This window comes from Cheilinus undulatus, linkage group 10 (genome assembly GCF_018320785.1).
Source record: "Cheilinus undulatus linkage group 10, ASM1832078v1, whole genome shotgun sequence".
Lineage (NCBI taxonomy): Eukaryota > Metazoa > Chordata > Actinopteri > Labriformes > Labridae > Cheilinus > Cheilinus undulatus.
The window spans coordinates 32,516,894-32,532,409 of NC_054874.1; the positions used below are offsets into that span (position 1 = coordinate 32,516,894).

At 36.8% G+C, this 15,516-nt stretch overlaps 2 protein-coding genes across 2 annotated transcripts; both read left to right on the top strand.

The window, feature by feature from the left end:
- Positions 1-8,892: 8,892 nt before the first annotated feature.
- Positions 8,893-10,877, top strand: LOC121516509 (LRRN4 C-terminal-like protein). The gene is made up of 2 exons (XM_041797836.1): positions 8,893-8,978; positions 9,712-10,877. Exon 2 carries the CDS (start codon positions 9,714-9,716, stop codon positions 10,464-10,466), a length of 753 nt encoding a protein of 250 aa, XP_041653770.1. The 5' UTR covers positions 8,893-8,978; positions 9,712-9,713; the 3' UTR covers positions 10,467-10,877.
- A 1,972-nt stretch (positions 10,878-12,849) lies between these two features.
- On the top strand, positions 12,850-14,977 carry LOC121516619 (thiosulfate:glutathione sulfurtransferase-like). Its single transcript, XM_041797992.1, has 4 exons — positions 12,850-12,976; positions 13,995-14,123; positions 14,383-14,545; positions 14,762-14,977. Exons 1-4 carry the CDS (start codon positions 12,964-12,966, stop codon positions 14,814-14,816), a joined length of 360 nt encoding a protein of 119 aa, XP_041653926.1. The 5' UTR covers positions 12,850-12,963; the 3' UTR covers positions 14,817-14,977.
- Positions 14,978-15,516: the final 539 nt, after the last annotated feature.

Consider the following 15,516-nt stretch of genomic DNA (forward strand, 5'->3'; position numbering starts at 1 on the left):
ACATCATGATTTTGATGACAGAATCTGGTTAACCTACCATTTGCATTGTAGCAGAGAAAAATGGCCCAATCACCACATAAACAAGTCAAAACAATCAAGTTTGCATTGTCACGTATAATACACTAGCATTTAGCATGATATAACCTTTAAATAAAACTTCCATCTATCACAACTATGAAGGGGTAACTTCATCTTGGTGGGATTAAACTGAGCTCAGCCTGAAGCGGGATGGCTTCTCTGTTTACCACGGTTCAAAATTAGCATTGTTTATAATCACACAAACATGAATTGAAGTTAGGAATGCAAAACAACATCATCATCATTATTATCACCATCATCATCATCATCCACTGGAGTAGCCGCATCATTATAGGACTGTTTCAAATGATCCCCTTGAGGAATAGCAAGGCTGAGTGGCCCACGCTGGCTCCTCAGTGTTTTTAAACTATAAATAGCAGTTCACATAACTTCACAGCGTCTGGTTTTGGGACTACCCCAGGATTCCTTTTGAATGAGGTGGGGGGCCAAAGGTGAGGGGGATACAGCCATTGGTAGTGCTTCCTGTTTGAACTGGAATACTTCAACTCCTCAGAGAGGTGTGGGCAGGAGAGGGAATGAGCATCTGTTAGAGGCCCCCACATTTCTGAGTGGACATGATAAGTCCCAAGAAAGACCGAGGCTGAGTAAATGTGAAACTGAAGGGGAATTTCTGCCTTAAATGACATTTATTTCTCTTGGTTAAGAAAACTAAAACTCAGTTTACTGTCTTGTGAAATGGTGATGCTATCTATAATCAAGAGATGAGTTGAAGGTACATGCCGTCTGTCGGGTGCATGTTCTGTAGCATGCTCAAACATGCTGTAGGGGTGGGAGAGAGAAAATGCACCAGCAGGCGAGTCATTATCTAAAGTAGTACAATATGACTCACACTCTCTAGCTTCCTTCATTCCTCGGGGGCCTTGGAGCCTCAGCTTGTATAAAACTTCAGCATGCAGGCCTGTCACGGACGCTGGAAAGTAATACACATAGAAGAATACTTCCTTGGTGATGTCGCCAACTTTAGAGTCTACTATTGAACCAGTTTACTATGAACTCGGCTTTACTTCTGTGAGACAAAACAGGGTTATCAGTGCTCTAGTCTGAGTGTAGGGACTGTGAGTCAGCCTCCTTTGCTGTGCTTGGTTTCACTTGAAAGATGATTCCAGAAATTCATCAGGGATGACCATGAGTGTGACTAAACAAAGAGATGCCTATAAGTCACCATACTGTACAATTGAATGGGATTGTAAGGGGTCAAAGTAGCTTATTACAAGTCATGGGCCAGAAAGATAAGCAGAGTCATTTTCTTTATATCCCTGATAAGAGAAGAAGAAAAGAATTGAGTGCTTGGCTGTGTTTGCCTGTTTATAATCCTCTTTCCTTATTTGAGCAAAAGAGCCGCTCTTTTGTTTTGAGATGTAATCCTACCAGTAAACCGTTACAAGCTCACTAAGTCAAATAGCTTTCGTGTTGTTCAGTGATTGCATCTTGAAATACTTTATGGGGGATGTAACAGTAAACAACTGAGAAAATATTCCTGTAAGTAAACAAAGCTTTGGAAATCAAAGTGCTTGGAAGTGTATTGTGTGGCTCAAGAATGGGTGCTGAAATGAATCATTTAGACATCTGTTAAGTCACAGTAACCTGTACCATCCAGTTCTAGGCAGGTCAGCTCCTGACTCAGAGGGACTAGCAAGGGTGGAGGAGATGGTTGTCTACTCTAAAGTAGCCAAAACAAGCTGGTACCTGCAGCTAAACAAAGCTGGAGATGAGGGAACATCTGAGGAGAAGCTAAGGATGTATGAATCTTCGTATGGAGCATGCTAATGTACAATAAAAATATGGTTCAATTAATGTTAATTTTGTGCACTAAAACTCTGACTAAAATGTTAGTCCACTACCTTTTTCCATGAGGAAGACGACACAAAGACTAACTAGAAATAGATCTTTGAAGATAAAACTTTGATAAAAATGAAGTATAGTTTTTGTCAGAGACTAAAACAAGATTAAAATATTGGTGCTGGACAGTTAGAAATGAAGTTCCATGATATTTCTCCACTGTTTATGTAAGGTCAGCATTTTCATCAGAGTGTTTCAAATCAACTAAAGTATTGCTAGATCATTAATATGAGTATTTTACTACTACATCAGTTTTACAATTTTGTTGATTGAATTAGTTCAGAGAGAATAAACATTGTGACTGAAAGGAAAGGCCATTAACGGGACTAAAACTGGATTAAAATGTTTTGATTTAGTTTTTCTGCATACTTTGAACAACTTTTGAACAGATGTCAGTAACAGACACATTACGTTTGGACAAAGCACAAAATCTTTCTCTTCATGATTTTCTCCTGTACTTGTAGGATGTTTTTTTAAAGCAACTCTAGGGTTTAACAAGGTCGTTAGCTGTAGATTTAGCTGAGGTGCACTTACTCTGGAATTAAAGATAATATGCTTTTAGAACATCATGGACAAAGCAACAGCCACATTTTTCAGTCTTTTTCAGGTTTAATTATTAGCCAAAGTTATAGCCATTCAAGGTAGAGTGAGCTACCTGAGTGTGAAATGATCATTAATGGCCATGTAGAAGGATCAGTGACATGGCATGCATATTTTTGTGTGTCCAAATCTTATTTTTTCTTTTTGGAAATAAAAATTAGTTAGTTCATGGATTACATCAGTATGTTATATGAAACCTACTTTGTTTGAACACATTTTCACTTTATTTGAATAATAATTAATTGCATATTTTGGCACCTCAAATTCCAAAAATGTCAGGTGGTGCAACTATTGAGTGAATGAACAGAAGAGTGATGATATCAAAAATGACATTTTAATTGTGAGATCTCAAGTTAGAATACTTCAGCATTATTTATTTATTTATTTATTTGGGGGGGGGGGGGGGGGGGGTGAAATATTTTAAAAAAATTCATGTTATTTAAACTTATCAAAATAAAGTTAGTATGATCATCAAAAAAATTTCTGTCTTTGCAAGTTCCTAAATGTCAGGGTGGTGCATGGTAATCATGAGACTTGAAGTGAAAAAAAATTACGATTGTAGCATTACTTATCATCTATTTAACTCCAGCCGACACTCACTGCAGAGTGAAATGGTTTGTAGATCCTATTCAGAACAGTCGTACAGTCCTGCTTCATCCACATCAGAACAATCTCAAAAGTCAAACTCATCCCGCCCCCTGCTGATCTGGAAAAAAAATCATACACGCCCTAATATTCTCCCGACTGGACTACTGTAACCCCCTCTTCTCTGGCATCACCAAAAATCCCCGTCCCGCCTCCAACTGGTCAAAAACACAGCAGCTAGGCTTTTAACTGGTTTTAACATCACATCACACCTATCCTCGCTTCCCTCCACTGGCTTTCTGTTACTTTTAGAATTGATTTTAAGATTTTACTGATCACTTTTAAAGCTCTCATGGGTTTAGCCCCAGGTTATATTACTGAGATGCTGACCTCTTATGAGCCTTCACGCAGCCTTAGATTCTCTGGCAGGGGGTTCCTGGCCGTTCCAAAGTTGAGACTAAAATCTAAAGGAGACAGGGCTTTTGCTGTCAGGGCCCCTCAACCTTGGAACGACCTGCCCGAGAATCTAAGGCTGGCAGATTCAGTAACATCTTTTAAATCACTCCTTAACACTCACTTTTAAAGAATTGCTCTTATGTGACACTTCCTTTAACTCATTTTTACTATCACTCTTATTTTGCTGGTCTTACTCCTTTTATCCTTAGCCTTTCCATTGCAATCTCAGTATCCTCTATTTTCAATATTTTCCTGTTTCTTCTGTTTTATCTGCTTGTAATCTTCTTATTTTTGTTTAATTGCTAATGATCTGATGTTTTTATATGTGTGTATACAATTTTACTTTCATATCATATCATACTGTCTTTTCCTGGATTTTTTCATCTTTTAGTGTTGTAACTGCCTTCAAGATCATCTACGTCATTCCCATCCCTTTCAACTTCACTAATTTCATAGACTTTTGTGTCTCAGTTAGTTTTGATTTTCTGTTTGATAATCAGGACTGAGTTCTTGCTATTGCTATGTCTGTTAAAGCACTTTGTAAACATGTGTTTTTAAAGGTGCAATATAAATAAAGTTTTTATTATTATTCAAGTCAAGATAAAAACATTTATTTTTAGTCAAAAGTTGGTGGATACACCCTGCAATGTAAGAAAGCTAAAAAATATTTTAATCATTAAATGCTTGATTTTATTACAAAAACGTGTCCACTTTCAAACAAGAGCAAAAGTAACAATATGAGTCAAAATTTTGTCTGTTTAATCTTAAATTACTGATAAATTTTAGGTGTCTCAAACAGTGTTTCAGGTGGTGAAACTGCAAGAGTCCCTTTATGAAATAAATAATATCACTGACAATTCTAAAAGCATGAACCTTACTTCTTATTAGGTAAATGAGGTATCACATATTCCAACAGAATTGATTCATTTCAGTTTTTCTTGGGTGAGCGGTCAAACTTTCCATGCCAGGTGGTACAACCTCTATAAAACAGTTAAATGTTATTTACCATTTTATTCTTCATTTCATTTTTTATCTAATAAATGTATTCACTTTCTAACAAGAATAAAAGTACCGGCCAAAATATTTGCCTGTTTAATTTGAAATTTAGATGCAAATGTTAGGTGTCACAACCATTGTGTCAGGTGGTGCAACTGCAAATGAATGAAGTCTTACATGGCGTTGATCCAGTCACAAGTTCACATTATTGACCTTGTCTTTAAAAAAAAAAAAAAAGTTCACTCAGGATCTCGGCCAGCAGCACTGCATTACTCACAGACACATTCCACTCACAGTCCAGTCATTACACACAGTCCTAGAGCATCATAGCAATGTCTCTGATTGGTTGATCCTGACTTAATGACTTAAACTTCTGCACTTCTCCTTTTCTGCCACTACTAGTTAATTAAATGGTTGTTTTTTAACAGAAGATGATTTAAACAGGGTGAAAAGATATATGATCATAAAGAAGACACAAGCAGGTATATTGTTGACACCACTACATTACCCACAGTCCTATAGTGTCACAGCAAAGTCTCTAATTGGTGGGCCTGCAAATTTCAGCTGCCAGCTGCTAATAGTTCAGTCAACAGTGGGGGAAAAAGTGGGCTGTTACTCTTGAGCTCTGTGGTGACAACACATGGCACCAGATCAGCCAGTAGAAATTGTATTTTTAAAGTTGTAGTGGTTCCAACCTGTAGAGGACAGTCCCTATACACATTTTTAACAAAAAATGTTGAATTTAAAGACTTTGTGCTCAAATGTCAAGATTTGGACCCTATCTGATCAACAGTGCTTCTTATTCTCCAAAGAAATGTGTTTTCATCTAAAAGAAGTGATCTGAAGGCTTAGTTCCTTTTTAACCACTTAGCCACCCACCCCCCACCACATTTTCTTCTCCTTTCCTGTGAAGTCTATAAAAAGGTGTATTAAGCCTTAGGTACCTACCATTTGTCTGTAGACCTGCAGGTTTATGAGAGGATTTACACCCTTTTCCAGCAACCCAACCACATAAATTCATGATGCAAGGCTCTTCTGCAGAACCTCCCAAATGAACAACTAGTTTTTCATTTTGCTTGTAACAGGGAGCTTGTCATTTCTGCAACTGTGACTCATACACTCCCTCTCAGCAAGCGCATTTGACATAAAAGACACCACAGACCAGTTGCTCATAGTAACTCTCTGCTCCTGACCTACATGGTTTTTTAAATCTATTTAAAGTTTGAATAAATATTATGATAAAAATAATTGATATTTCGCTGATATTTGATATGATTTGGTCTCGAAATGCAATTGACCTTTTTGGACCTTTTTGATATTTTCAATGAGGGATTTAACGATACTGTTAACTCACTATACAGTACATAGTACATATCACTATGCTGGGCTCACAATACCATTTAAGCACAGGCTTTTTTTTTTACTAGACATAAGATTTAAGTCAATTTATTAACAAATAAGATTATATTTTCTATAATTCTCTGACAAACAAAACATGAAATTTCCTTTTCGTCATATTCCTCCTTTTTTAGGCGGAATACTCATTATTTAGTGGTTGTATAGTTACTAATTAAAAAAATCATCTTATTTCTATAGCTGTCATCATTAAAGATACGATATGTAGAAATTCTGCACTGAAATATCAGTATTAATCATATATATATATATATATATATATATATATATCTCCTGTATGTGTAAGTATCCCAGATATTTCCTAATGTTTTCAAAGAGAGAAATTCTTAGTTTTTTAAAATTATAACAGGATGTGTTTTGTTATAGTTGCTGCCATAGGTTGCCCAAACTCCCACTCTAGTAATGGCATGTGCATTCTGGGACTGTCTCCAGCGTGAACACAGAGGTGCCTTTTTTTAATAACAACTTTATGTAAATAGCACCTTTAAAAACAGACGTTTACCAAGTGCTTTACCGGACTAGCAAAGGCATAAACTCAGGGGATGATAAAAAATAAATATCAGCAGTGAACCAAACATAGAAGTTCTGGAAAGTCAAACCAAAATTTAGTCAACATAAATAAACACAACTAACAGGAATGGAAATGACACAAGCCATCTGGAAAGACAGTCAAAATAGTAAATGATTAACCTTGCAAAGCAGATGGATACACCCGTTGGTGTTTCTCACGCGTGAATTCATCTTGCAAAGCTCCCGACTGAACCTTCGGGCCTGGTTAGAAAGTGACAGGACCAATCAGTGATGAGGGGCAGAACTTTCGGGCGCTGCAGCGTCGTGATGTAAGCAAGCAGCAACAAGAGGCCGTTGCAATTATGACAGAAGACATTAGCATGGATGCTGCTAAAGCGCCAGTTTTATCAGAACCTGACGACATTTCTTTGTTAAAAGAAGAACAAAAAACAGCAGTGAGTTGTTTTCTTTTCAAAACGACAAAAGTCGTGTACTGACATGCAGTGTTGGGGTAACGCATTACAAAGTAATCTGTTAAAGTGCTCAGATTACTTTTTGTTGTAATGAGTAACATAACACATTAGTTTTACAATTCAAGTAATCCCGTAATTAGTTAAATTTTCATAAAAGTAATCTGTTACTGAAAGAAAAACCCACATTTTCTATCTCTTCCATGGCTTCATAAAGATGTTAAATAAGTCTTAAACTGCCTAAATATCTCATTACACTTAAAAAAGAACACACAGACAGCCAAAAGTTCTGTGCCCCCTGTGTTTTCAAAACTTTTACCTCTTTATTTTTTCCTTATCTTTTCAACTCTTCAAAAGTTCCTTTTTCTGTTGTCAAGTTTAAATCATAATCTCTATTCTAACCCAGTTTTTAAGTTTTCTTTACAAATAATTGCAGGTGTTAGTTCCAAAAATCCAAAATGAAACAAAACAATCTTAAAAAGCAAAATTGTGAAAATTGAAAATGGGGAGCTTAATCGCAATTGGCTACGGAAACACTGAGACTGGTTGCACTTAAAAATTTGTAATCGTTTGACAGCCCTAATTTTTCATGATAAAAATTGACAATAAAAAGTTAGAATGCTCAGTTATCAATGTCAAAGAGAAACCAGTCATAGAGAGAAAGCATTGTAATATGCACTATATTTTTGTCAAATCTTTTAAGTTGTTCATATTTGTGTCATTGTCTCTATTTGCGAGGTATTGCTAGATCTTTGCTGTTGACCCTTAACTGTTCTTCGTTTTATTATTTGGATACAAATCCACAAAGTGCATTAATCTGATATGTTTTCCCCCAACTATGCCTTTTTGTACATCATCCATTTACTACTTCCTGCTGTATACATATATATGACTCTAAGTTCAAGTCTGTCTTCCATTTTCATTCATTTACCAATAATTTATTTGTCTCCATTTTCAGCTGTTGAACATGTTGATAAAACATTTTCCTTATTATTTACATAACAAGTTGATTTCTACATAAAAGTACACACTCTCACAACCCCTCTGGACTGTCAGCTGTTTTATGGTGTACTTTGGCTCCATGTACTTGGTGAGAAACTCTTAGAGAAATTCCATGTCATGGACTTCGTAATAAACAGACACTGTTTCAGCTGAACTCTAATCTAAAAGGACAGATCAGGATTTTAGTGATGTTGGAAAAGTAATTCCTTTGAGTTTTAAAGTTGGAAAAAGACAAAGGCCTCTGCATTGGTACTTTTCCTTTCATATGCTCTACACAGGCACTTTGAAAAAGCAAGAACTCGCCTGCTTTGCCAGCTTCACCCCATAAAAGGATGAGAATGGAGGGAGAATTTATCGTTCCCCTCCAGCTTGTCACAATAGGGGCCACAAGATGAAGAAGGGGGGGTCCATATAAACACACAAGTACGCATTCTTGACCCCCTACTCTCAAAGGCGCACATAAACACACAATGAAGTGACCTTATGTGCCGTTTAGTTCCACAACAACACCTGGAGAGCACTCAGGAAGTTCAGCTCCTAAAGACGTAATCAAAAACAGGCAGATACACCTTTGGATTACACAAACACATGCTGGAACACGCACATGCATGCCTCCTGCTGCTGCTAAGCAAATTAATATGCTGAGCAGCACACTGGCACTGGTGAGTCTGCCCCCAATCCTTTTCCTCCTTAAACACATCCCCTGAAAAATTCCACGTAAACTAAAAACATAAAAGAAGACTAATGATGTCTGGTTGGAGCCCTGCTGAGAAAGTGAAGGAGGCATGACATGAAAAAAAAAACGAAGAAAAGCATGAAAACGATTTTGAAAAGGGGGCGGGTGGTGGGAGAGGCACTAAGGGGAGAAAAAGAGGGGGTGTCAAGGAGGAGGGGAATCGAAGGGAAACAACTTAAGACGGTGAGAACAGAGTGAGCTCACACTGAAAGAGAGCGAACAAGAAGGAAGAGAGAGCTAAGACTTAAAAATCTACCACCAACAAAGAGGTACAGTAAAACGTTTTCAGCATTTTAAATTGATTTTATACTCTTATGCTGACCAGATGCAAAACAATGGTGAGCTTGTGTATAGCTTCTATTTGCATGAGAAAAACTTTTAGGTTTTTCTTAAATTCAACAAGAGATTCAACATTAAAACCTATTTGTGTTTAGATTCTGTCCTTTGGTTCCCACAGCTCTCTTTTAGCTTGTTTCCAGGAGACAGCAGAGGTGCTGATAGGGTCACCCCAAAAGATGTATTATTTTCTTCCATCACTCAGTGTTTATTTATCTATAGCACAGGATGGAAACCAGAAAACCACAAATATTTGGATATAAAAAAAGAGGCATTTCCGAGCCATAGACTTTGATTAAATAATATCTTGGTAAACACACTGAAGAATTATTTAAGTCTTACAAAAAGCTGTTTTTTTTTGTTCTGTGTCTTATAAACTTTATTCTGTTGGGTGCACTGTTAGTCTTCGTTACACTTGCTTTCATTTGTGAGTTTTGTTTCCGTGTGTTTTGACGCACTGGTACAATTATCATAGCTCCCTTATTCCACCTCAATGTTCAGACTTCCTGTTGTCATTTTTATTATACCATTGAGGATGCACTGATCATGAATATGTAGGCCATTTCCTGCCCCAGACTGAATTATTTCACAGTCGACTATGAACAATGTTTGTGATTAATTTATGTCTGTATGATTTTTCTCACCAGTTGTCATTTCTGCCCATAGGTATGATGTCACTGTGCAGGATCCTGACTACACTTCTCCTTTTTCTGATTGCTTCTCCACTTCCCAACTCTCACTTCTTCAGTCATGCTGCCATCACTTCTCCTCCCACGACCCGCCATCGCATCAATTACAGTTCCTTAGATGAAGATGAAGAGGACATCCAAATTGCCAAGAAGACCACTCCAGTCCAACAAGGACCGCTACAGCCCTGCAAATATGACTCCTGCTCAGAAAATCAGGAGCCCTGTGCAAGCCTTTTAGAGAAATATGGGTGCCTCTGCCCTGGGGTCAGCAGGGAAGATAGACCCCCTCAGCCACCTCGCATCATGGCGCTGAATCCAATCAGCACAGGGGCGGACAGGGGGAAGATAGAGGTCAAGTGGTGTGCTCCTTCTTCTGTGGTGTCTGAGTACAAAGTGGTGATAGAAGGAAGTGAAGGGGAGCCCGAGAAGTTTAAAGACATTTCACGAAGAGGAGTGATCAGCTCAGTGGAAGTCGGGACTAGAGTGTGTGTACAGGCTGTGAACAAAGCAGGGAGTAGTGGTGAATCAGAGTTCTCCTGTATGCGCTTCAACCATCATGAATCCTCTGACCAGAAGCTGTTTGCTGGGGTAATAGTAGGAGGAGTTGCCCTACTTCTAATTCTCATCATAGCAGCTGTGATCATATGGAAGTATAAGATGCACAAAAAGGCAAAGGGAGACTCCACTGATGGTTTGGGGAACCCTTCGTACAGCACTCAGGAGACTCTGTGAACTAGACTGCTTCAGCACTGACAATCCATCCCTTCACACTGAAATGGCCCCTTAGGCGGGCTCTCAAGGGGCCTTAAAGCTGGGAGGACAATGTTGTAATTAGAAAAAATAGCTCTGGGATATTTGATGATTAACTTTAGAATAAAAATGTTGTTTACACTCCATGTTCAAGGGATATTTAAACATAATGGGATCAAGATGAGTTGTATTCCTTGAATAACACTAACAAATTAGTCATTTTGCTAAAAAATAGTGGTTCAAACTACAGGTCAATTTGCTGGCAAATTAACCTCTGTTTACTTAATGTACTGTTTGCTTTTATTGTTTTGTGGCTGGATTTTCTTTAAATTGTTTAATTATTTTTCCTATTTACATGCTGACCTAAACCTTTGATATAAATAAAAGTTATTTTGATAAAAACTCTACCAACGTCTGGGGTTACTTATGTCTTTTCAACTAAAATGGGGGTATTCAATAATAAGACCAAAATATTGAATTAATGAAGATTTGGATTGAGATCTAGTGACTGTTCAATTATAACAGTTCAATTCATCCATTGTTTTCCTCATTCTGTGTGAAATAACTGCATTTGTCATTATTCTTTTTCTCATCTCAGCTGTTATTCATCTGTGAGCAGAGATATTTAATTTAACAGTTTGTATAGTGATTATTTTTACTTTGACTGTAAAGATCTCAGGGAAGCACAGTAACTGCAGTGTTAATTTAGTCAACTGAAAATATGACAAAAAAGTTCACTGACTAACCTTTATCATTATGAAGACAAGACAAAGTCAAACTAAAAAAAGATGTTTATTAATAAAAACTGTGAAGAAAAGTGAATTCAATTTTCAGCAGAGAAGTAGAACGTTATTGCTGGACTGTTAAATGAATATTAAATATGAGTGTTTTACATCAATATCAGTTTTGAAATATGGCTAAGTAAATTGACTAAAACTCAAAAGTTTTTTTCCCTTTTTGCCACCTAAAACTATTCATACTTTCAAGTGTGGCTTAAGCTATAAGGCATTTTATAATCAGCACTGAGTGGCTGGTGGTTAGCACTGTCAGCTCACAGCAAGAAGGTTCCTGGTTCTAATTCCAGTTCAATAGGTCCTTCTGTGTGGAGTTTGCATGTTCTATCTGTGCATGTATGAGCTTTTTTTTAGGAACTCTGGCTTCCTTCATAGTCATAGTAATGCTTGTTAGGCCAATTGGTGATACTGAATCGCCCATTGGTATGAATATACCTGGTTGTTTGTCTCTATATGTCGGCCCTGTGATTAACTGGCCAACAGTAAAAGGTGTGACCCAGCACTTGCCCAATGACAGCTAGGATCGGCTCCAGCACACTATGACCTCCTACGGAATAAGCAATATAAGTAATGGACGCAATATGGATGCTAAAGATCTTATGACCAATAATTAGAAAGAATAATAATACATATAGAATATGAAATGCAATAGTTTAGCATAAAAGTTACAGAAAAAAAATGTTTAAATAAATATTAGGTCATTCTCAGGGAAGCACTTTTGCTTTGGAAACATTAAGTAGACCTATATTTTATCATGTTTCTTTTGGAATTATGAATATAAAACATGTCCCTTTGAGAAAATGTTTTATGAACTGTGTAATTTCTGATTTCTCTTGAGAATTTAAATCATCCAACCCTATCTTTATTCATGAAACCACTACTTCATCTCTTCTTTTTAAGGTTTTACTGTGTGTTGAATCATGATTCAGACAAGGTGCTTATTGCCACATACTGTACTGGATTGTGTAGCACAAGCATACTACATTCAAAGAACAACTAATTGCTTTGAAATAAACCCATATATCCTTGAAATATTTAAAAACAACTTTCTGTTTCTTTTGCCCCTTCTCCTTTTGTTCCCATTCCATACTAAAGTTTCTCTTCCTTCATGCTTTTATTTATTGATTACACCTTATCCTCTCCCAACTATATTTTCCACAATGTAATACTGTGTTGTATATGTTCTGTGGTTTTACAATCCGAGTATTCCTCTGATTGTTTTTTGTTTTTTTTTTTACCTACCAAAGACAATGTCTTAAAACTTTGAATCAAACCTGTATGGTCAAACTTAAGTGGAGTTAACACTGCCTCCTCCTCTCTTATTTTCTTTCTAATGACACCTTGAACTGCTGATAGATATTTTTGCAAATTATAGTTCCTTTCAATACTATCTCAGTCTTACCTGTCCAGCCATTTATTTTTAATTTCTTTTCTGACCAGCGCTTCCATTTTTTCCTGCACAAGAAGTAACCCCCCTTACTTTCAACGTCTCTTTTATTTTGAAGGGCGATTTCCGGAACTCTTATGATATGGATTTTATTGGCTACCAACAGAAGTCCTTCCGTTCAAGTCCCGCCTTCCATGTGCGTTTCATCCAATGATCTGTCGTGAGTATAAGGAAGAAGATGTTTGTTTATAACGTATGAAACGACCCCTCAATAGGAGGACAGCTTCAATCAACCAGGATGGCCAGCTCAGGTGAGTGTTTCCATATTTTCTGCTGTCTCTCAGATTTCCTGTCGGATTTTTTGAATACCATCCACGATCTTCTTTGAGAAGAAAAATAATTCAACTGAACACTTAATTAAAACATTTTGATTAAAATCTAACTGTGGTGAGCAGAATTGCGGATAGTCTTACAATGAAAAGTAAAGTTCTTGTGACAAAATAACTTAACACAGGTCCATAGTCGTTGCTTACTGCCTCACATAGTAGGTTATTCAAGTTCAAGAAATGTTTTGTAGCCTTTAGTAACACTTCTTTAACATGAAACATGTTGCGATACAGCCTGTTTCTTTTTATTTATGGCGTAGTAGTTGTGAATGACTCAGCAGATTGAGCCATCTGGAGGCATATCCTTGGGGAATGCCAGCTGGTTGTTCAAGCAACAACCACCAAACGAGTTTCATATCTTCACCTTGAAGTAAAGCTGAACAAGGCAACTGTTTCCATTTCCGGGTAGATCAAAGATAAGTGGGGGCCACATACTCTCTCTCCATATCTTCTCACTCAAAGAGTCTGATGAGTAAAAGTAGGAGTGCCAGCATTAGAGAGTTGAAAACACACTTTACCAGCTAAGCCCTCTACAGTCTGAAATCAACTATGTAATGATTTTCAAAGTTATTCTCAATAACTTCAGATTCAGATGAACAGATAACAGTACCTCAGCTAAGAATATCCACAAGCTTAAAGGAGGATGTACAGGTAGAAAAGACAGACCCTGTCAAATGAGGATTAGGAACAGGAACCTTCTTGCTGTGAGGCTGATTAGTGCACTGCTGTGGTGTGTCAGGTGTCATATTAATGCATGATCCGTATTACCTGCAGTAGTTGGTGGGTTTTAAGGGTGTGTTCTACAGGCTTTGATGGTGTTGAAATTTTAAGAAAGTTTTGACTTAAACTCATGTAAAATGTGTAATTTTTATGAAGATATTCAAAATTGTTTTGTATGACATTGCAAAGTTTTTTTTATCAGTGTTTCTTCTCCCATTGTCAGGTAATGCAGAAATCTCCTATGAGGATCTGAAAGCTCTTCTGGGAAAGAGTGAGAATCTCCTCCTGGTTGATGTCCGCACCAAAGAGGAGGTGGATAAGGGACATATTCCAGGGTCACTTCATATCCATGGTGATTTTTAACATTCTGTTAATTAGATAAACACAAAATAAAGGAAAGTGGATCATACTCAAGACTGAATAACCACACTTTACTCAAGTGTTGATATTAATCCAAATTGTTTTTGGACCAAAGTTCTTTCTGAGGTATGGTTGTATGAGCTGTATAAGTACCATAGTCTGTTTGTATTGCATTGGGTGTTTGATCTTCCTTTTTGCTCACCATTTATGTAACAGAATCTTTTTGCTTCCTTTATTTCTCCCTTACTCAGTTGATTCAGTGGAGGCTGCTTTTGCTCTGGAGCCAGAAGAATTCAAGGCAAAATATGGAGTGACAAAACCACCGCTGGATACTCCTGAGCTGGTTTTCCATTGCCAGATGGGAATGCGAGGGGGTAAAGCCACAAGCAAAGCCCAGGAGCTTGGATATGTGAAGTAAATAATTTATATTTTACTTTAAATTTGTCAATGTACACATACAGTCATATTTTCATTGAATTGGCAAGTCAAGTTAACTGCATTAATATCGCTCATGTTTTAAAATACATATCTTTCCTGTGTACATATTTCCTCTAGGACACAGTTATTATATTTTTTTGTCTCTCCTTTTTGTTATTGTTGTTAAATGTGTTTTTCTCTCCTCTCTTTTAGTGCTCGTAACTATAAAGGTGGATACAAGGAATGGTCTGCCAAAGAAGGAAATTGATTCATAGCTACTATGTCTATATTTACAGTTTTACATATAAAGTGATGTTAAAGCTAGGCAGGAAAAATAGAGAAACATTCTCATATGTTTTGTTTTTATATCTTGTTTTCATATGCTGCGTCATTGTTGTAAAATTTTATATAATAAAGAATATTAGATTATGTTTGTGGTACCAATTTTTATTTACTCTTATAAATATCTGGATATGCAAGTGTTGAAAAAAATCTTAAAAAGGCGTCAAATAATGTGCATGCATTTTATTTTGACATAAGTTCTGCAGATAAAACCAAGAAAAAGCAAGAGACCTTCAGTGACATATACATATATAAATATACATATCATCTTTCTCTATATTATTTACATTCTTACATATTTTATCACTAAGAGATAATATTTACATATGCTTAATATCAATCTATATTTCAACCTTTTCGTAAATATGAATAATTGGGTTCAAGCAAACTTCAAGTGTTATAACAACCCCTACTGATGTTACAGTTAACCCCATATATGGAGGAAGTTGTAACATTTCACTTCAGTCACCTTCAGTGCAATCTTCCAAAAAGCCGTTAAATATAAAAACACAATTCCAGTGCAGGGTTAACTTTTTACTAAAACTGTGACTAAAAGTGTTGGTCAACAGCCCTTTATTTACATGACGAAAACTAGACTAGCCAAAGACAGATCTGTGATGTCTAAA